This window comes from Phyllostomus hastatus, unplaced genomic scaffold (genome assembly GCF_019186645.2).
Source record: "Phyllostomus hastatus isolate PE091 unplaced genomic scaffold, TTU_PhHast_1.1 phas_contig_159, whole genome shotgun sequence".
Classification (NCBI taxonomy): Eukaryota; Metazoa; Chordata; class Mammalia; order Chiroptera; family Phyllostomidae; genus Phyllostomus; species Phyllostomus hastatus.
In genome coordinates, this window is record NW_025333640.1 from 3,812,558 (window position 1) to 3,831,044 (window position 18,487).

Sequence of the window (18,487 nt, forward strand, 5' to 3'; positions counted from 1 at the left end):
TGACTATCAGTCTCGCCCACTATCCCGTACGCCCCACGAATCCTTGCTCTACTAAGTTCCCGTGGCCCCTGGCCGGTGATTGACAGGACGAGGGGTCAGGGACCGCGCAAGCGCAATAGCTTCGGGAGCGCTTCCGGGAAAGCGCTGTGGAAATTTTTTGGTGTAAGTGGGGACGGTGGCCGGGAGGTTGCTGTCCGCCCTCCGCGTTCTGGGCTTGGGGCACCATGCGCTACAACGAGAAGGAACTGCAGGCGTTGTCCCGGCAGCCGGCCGACTTGGCGGCCGAGCTAGGCATGCGGGGCCCCAAGAAGGGCAGCGGTAAGCGGGGCAGAGGCTGTGGGCTGGGGACTGGGCGGGTGGGGCAGTGGGTCGGAGGGGCATTGGCGGTCTCCGAGCCTGCGCGAGCCCGCCCTGTGTCCGCAGTGGTGAAGCGCAGGCTGGTGAAGCTGGTGGTCAATTTCCTCTTCTACTTCCGGACTGATGAGGCCGAGGTAGGGCGGCAGGGAGGCGGGCCCCGGGCTGCGATCGGGGGGCTATGGTCGTGGGGAGGCTCGCCCATTCGACCCGTCTGCCCCGCAGCCTGTCGGAGCCCTGCTATTGGAGCACTGCAGAGTCACCCACGAAGAGCCCAACGGCTTCTCCATCAGTGAGTGCGGGATTCGGGGACTAGACAGGTGACCCCAGCTCTGCTCTGCCCCTCCCCAGAAACAAAGTCCGCCGTCCCTGGCCGATTTGGGTTTCTTTTTTGTGGGGCAGGCTGTGCGCACCCGTCCCAGCCACCTCCTAACTACCACCGCCAAGGCCACCAGGATTTTCACTCCAGGTTGGCGAGCATTGCCCTTTTGGGTTGCTTCCACTTGAGAGGGTCGAGTCTGCAGAGGAAGGCGGAGCTTCTGGTTTCCTGTAATGGCATTAACTAGGTGTCACACACCGCGGGGCTTCAACAACAAAAATTTATTTCTCCTAGTGCTAGAGTGCAGAAGTTCAAGGTTGGGGAGTCAGCAGGACTGATTCCTTCTGAGGGAGAATCTGTGCTATGCTCTCCCAGTTTCTGGAGATCTTTGGCAATCTTTAGCGTTTCTCGGCTTATACAAGCATCTCCTTCATCTCTGCCCCCATAGTCTTGTGGCCTTTCTCCTGCTTGTCTGTGATCAAGTTTTTCCTTTTTATAAGTACACCAATTTTATTGTATTAGGAATCCACCCCACTCCAGTGTGACCTTATCTTTACACCTGTACTACCTGTGTCCATATAGGCGCTATTCTTAGGTTTCAGAAGCTAGATTTTGAACACACCCTTTTGGGGGATACAATTTAGTCCATAGTTAGTGAGAAGCAACAACCCCAAGCTGGGACTGGAGGAGGGAACAGTTGTGGACAGTGGCAATAGGAAGCTAACACCTATGGCCAGCATGGGTGGAGGTGAGAGTGAGCAGGGAGAAACTGGGGCCCCTTCCTCTGCAGGCTTCATCGAGGATCCGGAGAGGAAGTATCACTTTGAGTGCTGCAGCGAGGAGCAGTGTCAGGAGTGGATGGGGGCTCTGCGTCGAGCCAGGTGGGGTGTGGGGTGTGGGCTGGCCTGGGGGCCTGGGGCAGGGGCAGAGCCAGGCCCTATGAGCACAGGCTACTTCCTTCCCCAGCTACGAGTTCATGCGCAGGAGCGTCATCTTCTACAGGAATGAAATCCAGAAGATGACTGGCAAGGTGTGCACAGGGCATGGGAAGTGGGGGGTTGCTCCTGGACCAGGGCTCATGCTACCCATCTACCACACAGGACCCCCTGGAACAGTTCGGCATATCGGAGGAGGCCCGGTTCCAGCTGAGTGGCTTGAAGGCATGAGTCTAGGGTTGGGCCTGGGCTCCTCAGCTTGACTCACTGGGGCCTGAAGGAGCCCTCCCCACCCTCGCCGAGCCCTGGGTTTCCTGGCCAAACCTGGATTTTCGGAGTGAGGTGTTTTGGCTTAAAGACTTCAATAACCCAAGGCTTGTGAGGGCGGGCAGAGGCTGTCCTGCCTTGGGACCTATCAGACTAGTCCAGCACCTCTCAGTGCCACATGCTGCTGCTAGGGGACGAGTGTCTACTCTCAGGAGCTGTGCCTGGCTTCTGGGGCTCGTCCATCTAGGGCCCGGTGGGTGCCTGAGGCCGGCGCAGCTCTCTCGCCCTGTGCAGGCTGAATGTATGAAGCTCGATAAAGCTGTGAAGGGCGCGGGAGCCGCGCCTCCTGGACTGCTGTGAATTCTGCTGAGGGCCAGGACCCAGCCAACACCTCTGGACAGAGCTGGAAGTTTCTGCTCTCAAGCTGGCATGCTTGTTCTGTTCAAATAAAGGTACCTCTTTTCCACGTGGGGTCAGTGGTGCAATGAATGCAAAGAGGGCTGTATGTCCACTACAGGCTGGCAGAGCTGGTTCCTGAGGGAAGTGAGGTTCCTGGGGATCAGAGGTCCTCTCCAGGCTGAGGTTTAAGTGTCTGGGAGGAAGAGGCTGGGCTGCCCAAATTGAAGGGAGGAGACCCACAACCTAGAGCCTAGAAAGGCAGGAAATGCTGGGAGCCCTGCTCACAGGCCTTAAGGGAAAATGAGGGTGGTGGTGAAGGGATCCTCAGATGGCCCATGATCCCACCTCCAGTCCCAGGCCTCCCCCTTAAGTGCAGGTGGGGGAATCATGGGAGGGGCTTGGTTTTAGTTCATCAGAAGGACTATTCGGGCGGGGGGGGGGGGGCTGACTTAGTCAGATGTAATCCTTAAGAGGGGCCAGGCTTCCCAGAGGTGGGCACTCCCTGTCTGCCAGTCACAGCAGCTGCTTCAGGAGCAGGCTGGGCTTCTGCTGTGTATGACCATCCCATCCTCCCCAGGTGGGACCCTCAAGTCCCTAAGGTCTCAGCATGTGGTAACCAGGGACAAATGCCAGCAGACCAGGTTCAAGTGAAAACAAACATTTTATTACAGTCTAGAGATGGAAATCAGAGTGCAGTGGGGTTTCCTTAGGAAAAGAGGGTCAAGCCAGCAACCCAAAGGGATGGGCCACACCAGCGACCCCAACTGAAACATGGTCTACCAGAATGACAAAGCAGGGCCAGTCTGAATAACAGTCAAGGTCATTGACACACGAGACACAAGCCACACAAGCTGGCGTGGATGGACCATGTAAATGGGAATGACAGGGTGGTGGGGAAATGAAGTCTCCTGCGACGGTGCCGATAAATAAAGGGGCAAGTGTGTCTTAAATAATCACAAGTCAGAAATGGAAGGGAAGGCTGGCTCCTCCTGACTGGGAGGGTGTTCTGAATTAGATTTTCCTGAGCAAAGTGCCCTCACAGCCCTGGGCTTCTCGGAAGTTGCCCGCAGTCAGAGCAGCACCGGATCTCTGCCCAGAGACTAGAACTCGTTCCCCACAGTGGCAGCGGGGTCGTTCATTTGGCCTTCCCCCCTGCAGCTGCCTTTGCTGCCAACAGCGGCCATTCGATCTTACAGTCAGGAGGGCTGGGGGATGGGCCCAGAAAGGAGACCACAGTGTTAACCAGAAGAACCCAGCTCTGCCTATTGGGCAGACTTGGTTTGGTGGGGAGCACAGACATGGCACATCAGTAGTAAGTCCTACACAGTGGTGTACAGTCACCATGAAGTGATGCAGTGTTGAGTACAGGACTGTTGGTTCCAGACTGGGGACTTGCCACCTGCTGACTTTTCCTACTGTTAGCCCTGCAGCTTTTTAGGGATTCCTGTGTTCCCAACATGGAGAAGGGTGCTGCCCTGTGCTGGGGATGGGGTTGTGGGATACGGGGTGAGCACAGCACCTTCGTGTGCCAAAAGCACACACCTGGAGGTAAGGGAGCCAGGGCAGCAGTTACAGGACAGCCAGTTATGAAAACCTGTCCAAGCACCATCTTCAGCCTCAACTATTATTCTGGGCCAGGCACCACCCCAGGGCAAGCAAGAGGCAGGGCTCTACCAGGACCCACCTGAGGAAATGAGGTCAACAGCCAAGCCTGCTCTGCACCCTTTTGGGCCTGTGTTCCACAAAATGCCCACCCCCCAGAAAGGCCAGCTCCAGCCCTGACCCCAATCAAGAGGGGGAGGGGCCAGGTGAGGCCTGCCATAGCAACCCTCCCAGGCAGGCAGAGGCCCCTGGCAACCACATCTGGAGGAATGGGCTGCACTGGCCAGGGTAGGGAAAGTGGGAACTTGAGGCTTTGAGTTTCCATGTTCCTTGGTGGTGCCACATCATGGGGGACAAGCACCAGAGCAGCCAGGGCTCTGACTGAGCTCACCCAGGCTGGAGCACCCCACTCTCAGGGTCCAGGTCCCCCTGCCAGCCAGGACCTTTGGCTGACTGCCCTTCAAGAGGACTGAAGGCTTCTGGAAACGCCCTTTCAGGGACAACACACAAACATTGCTCAACTGAGAGACCCAGGACTGGTTGAGACTTCAGCGCTGGAGGAACCCAAGAACCTTTTGGCAACCTCTGGAAGCATCCAAACAGCTCTCCTACCTTCCTGCAAAGCCAGCCTTTGCCCTCGATCACCCGAGGTGCATTTTTTCCTAAGCACCATGGACACTGCTCCAGTGTGAGGGCAGTTGTCACCCCAGTCATGGGACTGAAGGGCCATGGAGCAGCAGCATGGACTGACCAGGGGGATGCGGAGCGTTCTGGCCCTAGGCCAATGCCACTTGTGTACACTTGAATAAATAAAAAGGTTTCCCCCCTCAATTTTCTTTTTTCTTAAAGTTTACTGTGCATTAATACCATCTAAAAATAAATGAAGTCAAGTCTATGAAATTTATAAATTTTCATCACATCTATATAAAATACTGTCACTTGTCAGCGTGACTCTTTTCTGTACAGACACACCAGGCACCCACGGCTAACCTGCCCCACGACCCGGCCAGCACACCCGGACTGCACAAGCCCAAGACAGTACAGACATACAGATAAAGCACTTGCTCCCCAGAGCCCCACATTGGAGTCAAGTACCAGACCTGCCCCACGAGCACCACTCACAGCAGCCCTCCTTTGAGCAGCATCTGGAGGCTACCCACTGGCCCTTCCTATGCCAAAGGTGCCATCCCGGGGACCAGGGCTGACGATCTGGCTGGAGCATTCACAGTGACGGGGTGGGGGAGGGGGCCTTTTCCAAGGGGCATTAAAAACCAAGGGAACCACCCTCGACCAGGAGACAGGCGTGCCTTTGGTATGGGAAAGTGTGGGGATGACAGGGCAGGCGCGTCAAGGACTGGTTTTGGCGTTGGTCAACCTCGAGTCAGCACCAAGAGAACATGGAGACGGCGAGGCCTGGCGATGAGATAGCACCGGGCCCGGCTATTGGCATCTCCGCTGGCGGGCCAGTCCGTTGGGTCGATGTCTTTATATAGATCCTCTCATATATAGTATTTACATTTCTTAATAGGTTGCCTTTATGACTTCCATGGAATAAGTCAAAATTGTTTATACTTTTTAAAAAACGATAAATACTTTATCTAAAACTATCGACAGTAAGCTGGAGACAGGCCCAGCATCTCCCGCAGGTCTGCGCAGCGTGGACTCACAGCAGAGCCTTGTCCTCGGTCTGTCCAGCCATCTGGTTGGCCACCAGCCTCATGGCCCACCTGTCCTTGCACAGGTCTCGAGGTTGAGGTAGAAATCCTAGTTACCTGCAGAGACCAGCGCAGGAGGAAATGCAGTACAGCATTAGTGTCTTCACTCAGAGAAGCCCACACATCCCCAGGCTGGGAACCAAAGCCTACAGACGGATGGAAGGAACTTGGTCATTGCAGACACCATTATGCCATACCCCTGGTATAGTCAAAGGCAGGAGGTCACCACCCCAAGGCCCTTCATGGGGCACTGGGTCCCAGCCTCCCCTCCTCCCTGGCAGCCTTGGAACCGAGACCCTCCCTGGTCACCACATGCCAGCTCATGGAAAGAGGGGTGCTGCACCTATGGTCAGCCCCACTGACAGGCCCTGGAAGTGAGGTCATCACTGTCCAGTCTGGGGAGACCATCTATGATGGGCCCAGGATAGGATGGAAAGCAGCTGTCCACTGTGGGTCAGGACAGGGAGGCTGACACCCAGATCCTTCCATTTACACACCTCTGACCTCTTCAAGCCAGTACCAGGCACAGTCCCCACTCTGACAACATGAGGACACTATGAACTGGAGCCACCCTACCTTCCGGCTTTTCCACCAGGACCAAGGCACTGTCCATCCCCAGACTTGAGCTCCCATTAGAGGGCTGTTGGACTCTCTGCGGCCTTGTCTGTTTCCACTTAAACACAGGCAGACAGCCAAGTACAGTAGGTAGACCTACCTCACTCCCAGCACCCAGTTAGCCCCCAACTTTTACCTGGAGTACTCATCTCATCAGCTGCGGACTCGCCCAGGAGGGCGCTTTGCCCTACCAGCAGTGGCTGGGTCAGCTGCTCCAGAGGCCCAGCTGTCTAATGCCCTCACAGCAAGCAGAGGAGCAGATGGCTTCCTTGAAGGCCTCACAACCACCTTCCTTACCCATTGCAAAAGTCCGGTCCCTCCTACACTACTCTCTTCTGCCACCACCAAAATGCATGCCAAAATGCATGGGCCCAGTTCCTTGGAGGCCAGTGGAGTACTGACCTCCTGCCCAGGAAGCCCTTCCTGTGGCCACTGGTTCATGTGGGTTGGGGCCTGCAGGCAGGGACCTTTAGTTAAGTAGCTCAACGCACAACCACCATCTTCTGAAAGCCTGCTAAATACCAAGGGCCTCGAGCACAGGGCATTTTCCTAAAACCACATACATTAAATGAAGCAAGCTGGACAGAGGCCCAAGAGTGGACAAAGGGCAATGCTGAGATTCAGAGCTGCCCCCACGGCCCCACAGCGGGGCTGCCTGTCTCTGACCGCACAGACACACAACTGGAGTGTGGCAGCAAGATGGAGCTGGGCAGTATGGGCCAGGCCGATGGCCCCATCCCTGTAGGACTTAATGCACAGTCCCTGTCCGCCTAGCCTGTAGGGCCTCCCTGAACTGCTGCCCCCTTGGGCTGGAGCACCATGGGACCTGGTGGGAAGGTCTGATATGCACGAGGTCATGCCCTCCCAAGCCTGGGTGGTGCTCAGGCTGCACTCAGAGGCTGACATGCATGGCTGCCATGCTCTCCCTTCCCGCCCTGTGCTCATTTTTTCTTGAGACCTCTCAGAACCGACAGTCCCAGGCCCCTCTGCAGAGCCCTGCGGGCTCGTCCACTCTCTGTGGAAAAAAGGACAGGTGAGTTTCTTGTACGGGCCACCTGATTGGGCTCTAGCCTTACCTTACAGAACAGAACGGCTAGCTAACCAAGGTCTTTATCGCGGCTTAACCCCCGCAAGGCGCGCGGCATAAGGAGGCGGCATGCCAAGGGAAACCCACATGGCGGATGGCCCCGTGGAGCTGGCCTGCGGGATCATGGGCGAGGCCTGGGCCAGGGCCAGCCCTGGCAGGGACTGGTGGTGCACCATGAAAGAGGGGCGGGAGACCTTGTGTGGGAGGGAGGCGAGCTTGATGGACAGAGAGGCGTTAGCAGAAGGCAGAGAGGCAGCAGAGGAAGCAGGTAAGAAAGCTTGGTTAGACGGGAGGGGCGCAAGTTTCTGTAGGACCACGGGCTCAGAGTTAGCAGGGAGCATCACGGGAGTAGGAGGCAAGGCGACGTTAGGAGGGGGGGGCTCGTGGAGTGCTGGTGGCCCCGCAGGGGGACGACTCATGGGCAGAGGAGGCTGGGGTGGGGGCTGCCTCGTCTCCACAGAGGACAGGGCCTGAAAGGAAGAGGCGGGGGTACTGGCCACCGCCTGCATGGGGGTTAAGCTCAGCGTGGTGCTGCGACAAGCAGCCCCGCTGCCGAAACTGGTTCCAAACGGATGAGTGGAGGAGGAAGGCACCGCGTGGTTAAAGATACCTGCAAACAGGAGAGAAAAACTCAGCTTCAACAGGCGGGCATTCTCCAGGCAAGCGAAGAGACACACGCAAAAAAGGGGAAGCAGACAGTAGCCGCAGCTCTGAGTGCACGCAGGTGCAGGGACAAAGCAGCAGGCAGCAGGAGTGCAGGTGGCCAGGTGAGACTTACCTGCAGGATGGCCCTGGGCCACACCCCCCTCAGCATGCCCTCCTGGGCTTCCCACTGTGAGCATCTCGCCCACCTATGCCCAACAAGGAGCCACCTGTGGAGGTCTGGGACCACAGAGGGCCCAACCTCGTGGCTCCAGTCCACCCTACACACAGTGCAGTAGGTGCTGTGGCTACTCTCTTCCCAATACCAGTCCCCAGAGCTGCCCAGAGCCCACAGGCTGTTTCAGATCTGACAGTGACCTCCATGGGGAGGCAGAAAAACCCTAGTCACGGCGCCAGCTCTCTTGAAGGTATGAGACACTGTCACAACTGGAGAGCCTGACAGGCCAACTCACGCATGAGTGCTCTGCCCATGTGACAGTCACATCTGTGTTTCATGAAAAGGAACAAGGTGGCAGGTGCAAAGTGGACACAAAGAGACACACGAGGACAGCCTCTCATCCCTTAGAGGGTTCTGGAAGGGAACCTGTAAAGCAGTTGTGATTAAACCCAGTAGTACAGGACACCTTGGCAATGGCTTGGCATCTCAGACCCCACAGCAGGTCCCGTGGGACCAGAGTCAGACAGGAGAGACGCGCTTCTGCCTACCTCCAACTGCACCGCCTGCCACACCAGAGGAAAAGCTGCCCATGGCATGCGAGTTGGTCAGTCTTGTTGCAGCTGATGAGACGTGCACTAGGCCAGCGGCAGCCGGCACAGAGCTGAACAAGGACTGCAGCACAGACGAGCCTAGGTTGGCCTGCAGGGACATGGGGCCCAAGGCAAACTGTGGGCCAGGTGCGAAAGTGCCCAGGAAGGGCCGGTGTGTCTGGGAGGAGGGGGCTGTGCCGCCTGCTGAGGACACTGCTGTGGTGAGGCCTGGACCGCTGAGGAGGCCCCCAGTAGGCACGGCAGCGGCGGAAATGAAGAGATTGTGGCCATTCTTGAAGTCGGGCTCACGGTCCCGGCCCTTGCCCACCTTGCCATGCGACAAGGCCTTGTCTGAGGGTGTGCACATGGGCAGGCCCCCCTCTGCCTCCCTGCCCTTGACCCCCTCGCCTTTTGGGCCACCCAATACATCCAGCTGCCTCTTGTTCACAAAGGGGCCAGGCTCTGTGCTGCCCTCCTTGCCCCTAGGGGCGGAAAAGCTCAGGGGGGCACCCAGGCTGGTCGCCTCAGGGGCCTTGTGGGAGAGAGAAGCACCATCACTGAAGCTGTGTAAACTGAGGTCGGCAGCCAGGCCCCCGCTGAAGGCAAAGCCGTTGGGAGGGTTGCTGACGGGACTCAGCCCGCCAGCCCCTGACAGTGCACCCGGGAAGCTCTTCCTGGGGTGGGCGGCCAGCTTGGCATCAACCGAGCCAAGCTCCTCTAGGGCGGGCCGGAAAGCGAACAGGGAGTTCTGGCTCAGAGCGGAGCTGGCCTGTAGTGGGCTGTCGGCAGCCTTGGCCAGGCTGAGGTCGGCGATGGGCGAGAAGGTGGACTTCCACTTGCTGCTGTTGATGGGCTCGCTGGAGGGCACCGGCTTCCTTCCTATCAGACTGCCACCTGACGAGGAGAGGCAGGGGCTGAGGCCTGGGTGCGTCTGAGGGGCTGCATGGGGCAGGAGCAAAGTCTCCGAGGGGGTCTGGGAGGGAGCTGCATGGGCTCAGACCACCATAGCTCAGAATGATGCCCTTCCACCCAGAAAAGGTTGGCCTTGTGTGTGGTTAGGGTAGGACTATAGGAGAAGGTGAAGACAAAAGGAGAGCTTCTGCGGGAGGGAGGGCCAGTGGGTGGGCGAGTCAACGTAAATCAGACTCTGCCATTTAACCAGGAAGGAAACAGGTCCGCTACCCATGCAACCGCGGATGTGGCACCTGGCAGCACCGAGACTGGCCTTCCTGGCACACTGTGCTCAGGAACGCCTGTGCAAAACTGATGGGCATGTGACCTAGCCCTGGGGACTCATGCAATGGAGCACTGTTACTCACCATTTTCTAAGGTTTTCGGAGGAGATTTGCTTTCTAAGGAGATAGTTGCAATTTTTCTCTCAATTCTATCAAGAAAAAAAAAAAAGATGACTGTTTGAAATCCCTGTGCATGCTAAGAGCTATATGTGTACTCAGTTGCCCAGGGGGGGTGGGCAGCAGTAGACGCACAGCCTGCCTGCCCGCAGACCTCCTTTGAGGAGAACCCATGACTGCCAGGCAGACCCTAGTGCCCCTCACACCCGTGCTGTGGCCCCACTGCTGGCACAATGCTGTCCTGGTATGGGGACAGAGCTGAAGGCTCAGCTGCTACAGAGGAACAGGGACTTTGTTTCCCCAAATACAGAGACACACAGAGGTCCCAAATGGGACCGTCTCTCAAGCTGTTTAAAACCCCAGTGCTTGCTGTGGTATACTGTGTCGTGTATACTGTGCCGGCATGGAACATGTAGGACGTCTGTGCTGCAGCGATGTGGAATTTGTAGCAGCACCAAATTATAAATGGTGTGCATTCTATGTGTCACTGTATTATGGTCTTAAGGTCAGTGTGGCCTCCTGAGACAGAACTTCCGAAAGGATTTGGGAACCAGTAAGTTGAAAGTGCCTGAGACAAAGAACACCGAGTGCAATTTCCGAGAACACAATGTATGCACATGGGAGAGGAGCAAAATGAAATAACTCTGACGAGACACCAAGAGTACAGGCAATGAAAGAAAACAGGTAAATGGGACTGTCAAAATTTAGCACTTTCATGCTTCAAAGGACACCAGCAAGCAAGTAAAGAGACGACTCAGGGAGAGAGGGGACATTGTCACACCAGGTACCTGATAAGGGATCATTATCCAAAATAAAGAACTCTCATCACTCAACAAAGGACACTTAATTAAAGGTGGAGCCAAGGACCCTGAACAGACAACCAACCAGCACATGAGAAGATGCTCAACATCACTAGTTCTCAGGGAGATGAAAGGACCAGGACAAGACATGACTTTACACCCATAAGAATGACTATTATTATCAAGAATGAAATAAGACAGTAACAAATGCTGGTGAGCACGTGGGGAAATTGGAACCTGAGGGAGTGGTTGGTGGAAACAGACAATGGACCAGCCACTGCGGAAAACAGGATGGTGGTTCCTCACACAATTAAACACAGAAGAATGACCATGTGACCCAGCAATTCCACTTCATATGAGGTAAATTGCGACAAATGAGAAACATGCGTATGACTGTTCAAGTAGCACCATTCACAATAGCTAAAATCTGGAAGAAATCCCATTGTTCATGGACAGATAAATGGACAAACAAAATGTGGTCCATCCACACTAGATCACTGAGGCTGAAAGAGGAAGGACAGTCTGACATCTGCTACGACGTGGATGAACCTTGAGGACAGTGTGCTCAGTGTCGTGAGAGTCCTAGAGCAGTCAGAGTTATGGAGACAGAAAGTGAATGGTAGGTGGCAGGGGCTGAGGGAGGGGGAGCAGATGGGGGGTGATTGTTAAGAACCCCTGCACTGCCCCCAACTAATGGCACGTGGAAGCTGCCTGTCCCTAGGAGGTCACACATGACCACAGGGGGCTTTGTCCTTCAGAGCCCTGCCAGTGGACGTCCTTCTCCCAAGGATGGAGTGCCCGCCCAGCCCAGCCCTGTACCTCACCTGGTGCTGCCTTGCTCGTCCTCAGAGCCCGGCTCCTCGTCGGAGGTCAGTGGGGAGTAGTGGGCCCCATTGGTTTGGCTCAGGGGCTTCTCTTTCTTGAGCACGGGCGGCTGGTCATTGTCCTGGTAAGGAACAGGGGAGCTCTTCAGGGAGCTCTCAGGGGACGAGATGGCTGTGATTTCCAAAGGCTGGTTAATGTTGTTGACCTGAGGGACCAGCACAGACACAGCACAATGCTGTCAGTGGGATCCCCTGCAGAACCCACCCCAAGGGGTTCTGATCCCTCCTGCCTGAGCTTCCCCAGGGTACAGAGGGCTGGGGAATCGAGAAGTCTGCTAGCCTCCCCCTTCCAGCATGTGGCTGAGCTCCTGACTGTGCCCCCGACCCAGTCCATCTCAGCCAGCCCTGAAAACAAGAGACCTAATGTCTACATGCCTGCCTGCCTGTGCTGAGTGGCTCCCCCACCCCTTTCCCCAGCCATTCATTCCTGGCCTCACCATGGAGTTCAGGTTGAGGGGGGACCCTGAAGACTGCGTGAAGAGACCGGCGACAGATGGCAAGGCCCGGCGCTTGGGGGACACACCCGAGCTCAGGCTGGGAGTCCCCGCTGATGCCCGCTTCCTCCTGCCCCGCTTTCGGCTGTCCTGTCCATGGCTCTGGTTGCTATCTCCGCGGGCGCCCCCTGGCAGAGGGCTGTGCTTGTTAGAAGGCGACTGCTTGGCGCTGCCAGCACCAGCTGAGATGGTGAAGATGATCCTCCTCTTGGCCTCGTTCTCTGGATCTGAGAAGCCAGCCTCAGGGGGAAGGTCTCCTTTGCTGGAATCAGGGAGTGGGCCCTGGGCAGCACTCAGCCGGGGGCTAACACAGAGCTGGTGAGTCGGTGAGGCCGGACCAGAGTTCCGGGGCTGCACTAGCAGTTGATGGTGCTGTGGGGTGGAGCTGCGGGAGCTCATGGTAGTGAAGAGGCTCCCCGAACTGGAGGACTCATCGAAGGCAGAAGGCTCAGCTCCAGCAGCGAGCGGGGCTGGGCTGCCTGCCAGGGCTCCACTGATGGCCACTGAGCCAGTGTAGGAGAAACCTGCTGGGAAGGGACACAGTTTCTCAGGGAAGCCCATCCCCGGAGAGGACGGCACTGCCCTAAGGTGGGGCTGGTGAGGACAGTCAGCTCAAGAACTCTCCGTGTCGTGGCTGCCCCCAGAGATGGCACCAAGGAATCAGGCAAGTACCCTCAGGCTGGTGCAAGTGCAGGTGAGAACACCCAGGCATGGTGAGCTGCTTCTCATGTCTGGATGTGGCACCACTGGAGGCCCTGGAGCCTATGTACAACTCCCCACTCCTAGCCCTCTCTCTGGGCCTCTCATAAAGGCTCAGGAACCCTTGTGATATCCGGCTAAGACAGAATTTGTCATGCTGCCAGCCACACAGTACCTCCTGCACTGGAGTGGTGTGACGCATGAAGACTAGGGAAGGACTGGTGTCCGTAGTGGGCTCTGCATTGTACTCTTTATGCCTGGAAAAATAACTTCCAAACGGCTTGTGTTCACACAGGTTGGCAAACTGCAGCCTGGCCTGTAGGGTCGGTGACTTTGCTGCCAGGCATTGGTACAGCAATTTCAGTGGCATATATCCACCGGCTGTCCGTGGACAGTCATACTAGGGGTGAATAGCTCTGACAGAGTCCCTCTAGGCCAGGGGTCCCCAGCCACTGGATGGTGGAACGGTACTGGTCCAGGCCTGGAGGGGGTCATGTTAGGAACCAGGCCACACAGTAGGAGGTGAGCTTGAATGTATGATAATGCACTTGAACCATTCTGAAACCAGTGCTCCCCACCCCATCCATGGAAAAAACTGTCTTTCACAAAACTGCTCCCTGGTGCCGAAAGGGTTGGGGACCACTGCCCAGGCTACAGAGCCAAAGTTCACCTCCCCAACAATCAATACACAGATGTGTCAAGAACTGGAGTTCTCTGAAGGAGACCAGACCCAGCTATTAGATTGACCAAAAAGCTCATTCAGTTTTTAAGTAAAGATAGAAGACACATTTTTTATTTTCACCAGTAACTTTATTGAAAAATGTATTCATTGTTTTGTTCCACCTACCTTCTGCCATGTTTCAGACAAATTCATAATTCCATCTTCCCTAAACTTTTTATCTTTTTGAGCAAAGAACTATTTCAGGTACCTTTTGCAGTCTTCCAGGGAATCAAATTTTTTTCCATTAAAAGAATAAATGGAAACCCGAAGGTGCAAGGTCTGGTGAATATGGCTGATGAATGAGAACTCCCCAGCCAAGCTGTGACAGTTGTTGCTTGGCCATCAGAGAAGCAAGCAGGCTTCTGTTATCCTGATGGGAGACTGTGCGTTTTCTCTTGACTAAATCTGGACGCTTTTTGTCAAGTGCTGCTTTCCGTTCACCTAACTGGGAGCAGCCGTATTTGTGGGAATTAACCGTTTGGTTTTCCGAAAGGAGCTCATGAAAAAGGACTCCCTTCCGTTCCCATCACATGCACAACAGCACCTTCTTTGGTTGAAGACAGGCCTTTGGTGTGGTTGGTAGTGGTTCATTTCACTTGCCCCACGATCTCTTCCAATTCCACATTATTGTAAAGTACCCACTTTTCATCGACCATCACAATTTGCTTTAAAAATGGAATGTTTTCATTATATTTAAGTAGAAAATTGCATGTGGAAGTAAGGTCAGGAACCTTTTCTTTTGCTTACGTGGAACCCAAACATTAAAGTGATCAACATAACCAAGCTGGTGCACATGATTTTCACCACTTGACCTGAGTGTTTTGAGTGTGTGGGCTCTCCCCCGAGTGGTGGAACACTTACTGCTGTCAAGTAGTGTCTCAATCTGATCACTATCAACTTCAGCTGGTCTACCTGACCTTGGAGCATCTTTCAGCGAGAAATCTCCAGCATGAAACTTCACAAACTACTTCTGACATGCTCGATCAGTCACAGCACCTTCTCCATTCGCTGCACTTTTTTTCCATTTTCATTTGCATGTTTACTTTTCTTGAAATAACAGCATAATATTCCAAAAATTTTGCTTATTTCCTTCTATCTTCAATATTAAAGTAGCCGGCTACACAAAAATTCACCAGTTTTTAAGTTTTTTTAAATGCATGCTGCTTTGAGAGCTTTCACAATACAATCTAATAAAATTGTTTTGAATGAAGTTAAAGACAACTAAGTGCCACTAGAGGCATCTTACAGGAAAAAAACCAAACGAACTTTTTGGTCAACCCAATAGAAACTGGGCATGCCGAGCACCCACAGTGGTTTCACAAGGACAATGCCACCACGCTACTGAGGCTCTGATACAGCCAGATCAAGCACGACCACATCAGGGTGCCAGCCAGAGGTTCAGGCAATGCACTGAGGATGCAGCCTGGAGCCCCTGACCCCCAGGGCTTGCTGCGCTGCTGCTCCTGCTAAGGGAGATAACAGGCCTGCTTGGTGCACAGCTAGGCTCTGAGCATGGCATCTCTAGGGCCACATTATAAGACATCGTTCACACCTTACACTGCTGGCCCAGCCCCTGGGGAGGTGGCACAGGCATAGGTAGAAGCTGACCTCCAGAAATGGGGCAGGGACAGGAGTACCCTCACCTGTGGGGGCCAGGGCGAGGCCTTTGCTCCCAGCAACGTTGCTCCCAGCACCATGGCCATTAGCACCCATCTGCTTTTCAAGTGTGGATGAGGACTCTCGGGTCTGAGGCACAGGGCTGGGGGTGCTTCTCTGTGGAGTGAGAATACACACTGTCAGCTCAGCTGGGCGCATACGCCAAGGGCCTGAAGCGGGGAAAGTGGCAGGTGTGGGAGAAGCAGCTCGAAGAAAGGGAAGCAATCTGCTCAGGATGTGAGCACAGCAGGCAGCCACTGGAAGGATATGACTGGGGTAGGACAGATGTCTGATGTTGGCCCTAAAGGATCACTCTGGCTAATGCACTCAGGGTGAGGAAGAAAGGTACAGGGAGAGCAGCGAGGGCTGTAGCTGCAGTTATGATTGGACCCAGCAGTTCCTCTCCTATGTGAAACAAGATGAACACACTGTCCACACAAAACTTGTACACATATGCTCATACTGGCCAAAATGGGGAACAAAAAATGCCCAGTGACAGATGAAATCATGTATGAATGTGTCCCTACACACTGGAATATCACTCTGTCATGAAGAGGAGTGAAGCTCTGGCACTCACTACAACGTGCACGAACCTTGTAAACATGATGCTCAGTGAGAGAAGCCAACACAAAAAGCCATAGAGTGTGTGATTCCATTCGTGTGAAATGCCCAGAACAGGCACATCCACAGAGACAGGGTGTGGGTTTCTGGTTGTCAAGAGTAAGGCGGGGGATGAGGGTGACTGTGGGTGGGGATGGGACTTCCTTTGGGGATGACAAAACACTCTGGAACTAGACAGAGGTGATGGTTGCACAACCCTGTGAACACACTGTGCCACTGAAATGTACACTTTAAATACTGAATTAGATGTGGACTCTATCGTGATAGAAACAAACAAACAAAAAGCCTGCATTATGTGAGGTTCTGTAATTGAGAGTCCACAAGCATGAGGCAGAAGAATGCAGGTATAAACTGAAGAAAGTGGATGGGCTTCAGGCTTCTGCCACATCAGGCATTTCTATTTACTCCCCACCCACACAGCCCACTGTGTACAAAAAACCCTCAGATAAAAATGGCAAGATGTTAATGTAATTAAACCTGGATTTTGAATACTGTTTTTCTTGAGATTCAACAGCATGCAATTTGACAAAAAGAAACCAGGTCTTGCGGGGCAAAAACCAGACGAAAGTCCCCTAAGTCCGTGCTGACACTCTTGGAGCAGCACGACAGCACTGGACTGCCCCCACCCCCGCAGTGTCCACTCACCACCTTCTCGGCGCGGCTGGGCAATACCACGCTGGCCAGGGGGATGCTGACAGGCAGCTTGCTGGGCTGCACAGTGCTGAGCGGGATGCTGACAGGTAGGCTGGTGATGGCCTCACCACTGCTGGCGTAGGTGCGCTCCTTCAGACCCTACAGACACAGCAGACCACCTACTGCTGCTGACCAGTGAACCCCAGGGCACAAGTACCACCCAAAGAACACAGCAACCGTCCAGCCACAGACAAGGGACCTCTGTAATGGAAGGTTCCCTCATCCCAGTAATACCCACCCCTCCAACTGTTCCTTCTGACCTTCCAGGCACCTATACATCACCCCAATCGCCACCAATCACCAGTTCCTTACACTTTGACCTCAAATTTGCCACCTGAACAGAGACAGAGCTGCCCTCTCCTTCCTGTCCCCATAGGCAATACCTCCCCTATGGGAACTCTACTATTTGGCCACTCTCTTAGTCTTGTTCCTGAGGATGGTAAGGCAACCGAGGGTGGGGACCTGACCGACGAAGCCCTAAAGCTCCATCCCCGCCCCACCTTCTCCTGGCTCCATCGCTCTCATCTGGACACCCTCTCTTAACAGACCCACTCAGCTATAGGATCCCACAGCCCTGGATCAGATACAGGTGAGACAACCCCAACACTCCTGCCCCAAGGGCCCCTTCTGGTGGCTGCCTGCACCTTCTCACTGCCCTTTTCTCCTGTCATCTGTAAGGCCATGGGGGATGAGGGCTGTGGGTCCTGAGGGCTCAGCTTGATGCCGTTGGTGAGGCCTGGACTCTGGTACGGAAGGCCATTCTCCTTGGTGTGCTCAGCTCTGGAATGAGATGCATACCTCAGTCATTCTCTGGGGAGACCCTGGGGCTGTGGCTTTGCATTTAGAGCTGACAGCCTGGGCCAAGCAAACCCTCCCAAAGTTATGAGCAACCCCACAACAGCCTAAGGATACCAGGGCAGACCCATTGGCCATACTCACCGTGGATGCAGCTCGCCAGCAGATGCCTTGACACTGGCTGTGTGGTCCTGACTCAGGTGGCGTCTCAGCACCAGCTTGGCTGGGGAGAGCCTGGTGTAGTCTGGCAAGGCCAAGCCAGACAGCTTCTCAAGCCGGGGCCGGCTGCTATGGCTGGGGGTACAGGGCACAACCTCCTGGTCCAGTGGGGAGGCCAAGTACTGGGGGGTGTTCTGTTTGGATGAGGGCCGGCTCAGCGTGTTGCAGAGCTCATAGCCAGCCACATGGCCATTCATGGAGAGCTCTGGGCTCATGCTACTGAAATGGGGCAGTGAGAACTTAGAGCAGTCTAGCTCAAGGTGCAGCCGACCAGGCTCCGCCTCCAGTTCCCGGCCCAGGCCACCTTTCCCTCGCAGGTGCAAAGATGCGGAGTCGTCTGGTGGCACGCAGGACTTGAGCTGCAGGAGTTCCTGCTGCCGCTGGCTCTTTTCCAGCTCCACAATGCTTATCTGGAAAACCAAGGGTGTCAGACCTGCAGCTTGCTTGGGATAAGGCTCTTGCACAGCTGCCAAAGGCCCCAGAACAGAGGCCAGCCCAGCCCCTCTCAGCAGCCCACTGGAGGGGACCGACCCAGGAGAGCAAGAATGCCCACTTAGAGCGACTGTAGGTGGACTGGCTTGTGTGTGACAGGAGCCAGAGCAGCCAACCAGCCAACCTGGTCGGGGTGCCCTGGATAGATGGACTAGATAGCACTAGAGTGTCCAGGGCGGTTCTGCAGATGCACATCTGCTGACAGGGAAAGCACTGCCCCAGGAAAGCAAGAACAGAGGGCACAGTGCTCGGTGAGGATGTAACGCTGGGAAAAACCTGAAATAGCATTTTCTTCAAGGGGCCAGGACACAGGGCATTTTTTTCTTACACTTTGTCCCCCAGCCCCCTTTAAGAACAT

At 55.0% G+C, this 18,487-nt stretch overlaps 2 protein-coding genes across 7 annotated transcripts in view; one reads left to right on the forward strand and one right to left on the reverse strand.

Annotated features, from left to right (window-relative positions):
* The first annotated feature begins 89 nt into the window (after positions 1-89).
* On the forward strand, positions 90-4,707 carry PLEKHJ1 (pleckstrin homology domain containing J1). The gene is made up of 7 exons (XM_045831042.1): positions 90-318; positions 424-491; positions 580-646; positions 1,464-1,554; positions 1,640-1,703; positions 1,774-2,327; positions 4,374-4,707. Exons 1-6 carry the CDS (start codon positions 225-227, stop codon positions 1,837-1,839), a joined length of 450 nt encoding a protein of 149 aa, XP_045686998.1. The 5' UTR covers positions 90-224; the 3' UTR covers positions 1,840-2,327; positions 4,374-4,707.
* DOT1L (DOT1 like histone lysine methyltransferase) overlaps positions 2,917-18,487 on the reverse strand; it is a 58,869-nt gene continuing 43,298 nt past the window's right edge. For 3 of the 6 annotated variants that reach the window (XM_045831034.1, XM_045831032.1, XM_045831037.1), the window contains 10 exons: positions 17,563-18,047; positions 17,268-17,403; positions 16,576-16,722; positions 15,297-15,426; positions 12,177-12,760; positions 11,680-11,885; positions 10,023-10,087; positions 8,662-9,597; positions 7,283-7,903; positions 2,917-5,648 (listed from right to left, as the gene is read on the reverse strand). In XM_045831034.1, the coding sequence (XP_045686990.1) occupies positions 7,317-7,903; positions 8,662-9,597; positions 10,023-10,087; positions 11,680-11,885; positions 12,177-12,760; positions 15,297-15,426; positions 16,576-16,722; positions 17,268-17,403; positions 17,563-18,047 (3,276 nt within the window). In that variant the 3' untranslated portion in view covers positions 2,917-5,648; positions 7,283-7,316. The remainder of the gene's footprint in view (positions 5,649-7,282; positions 7,904-8,661; positions 9,598-10,022; positions 10,088-11,679; positions 11,886-12,176; positions 12,761-15,296; positions 15,427-16,575; positions 16,723-17,267; positions 17,404-17,562; positions 18,048-18,487) is intronic. The other 3 variants (XM_045831033.1, XM_045831035.1, XM_045831036.1) reach the window with 3 other exon arrangements.

Bases quoted from the DNA above. Each gene is read 5' to 3' on its own strand.
- PLEKHJ1 (XM_045831042.1), top strand. From the start codon at position 225: ATGCGCTACAACGAGAAGGAACTGCAGGCGTTGTCCCGGCAGCCGGCC. The intron at 492-579 runs GTAGGGCGGCAG...TCTGCCCCGCAG, and splicing joins TCCGGACTGATGAGGCCGAG to CCTGTCGGAGCCCTGCTATT. The intron at 1,555-1,639 runs GTGGGGTGTGGG...TTCCTTCCCCAG, and splicing joins GGGGCTCTGCGTCGAGCCAG to CTACGAGTTCATGCGCAGGA.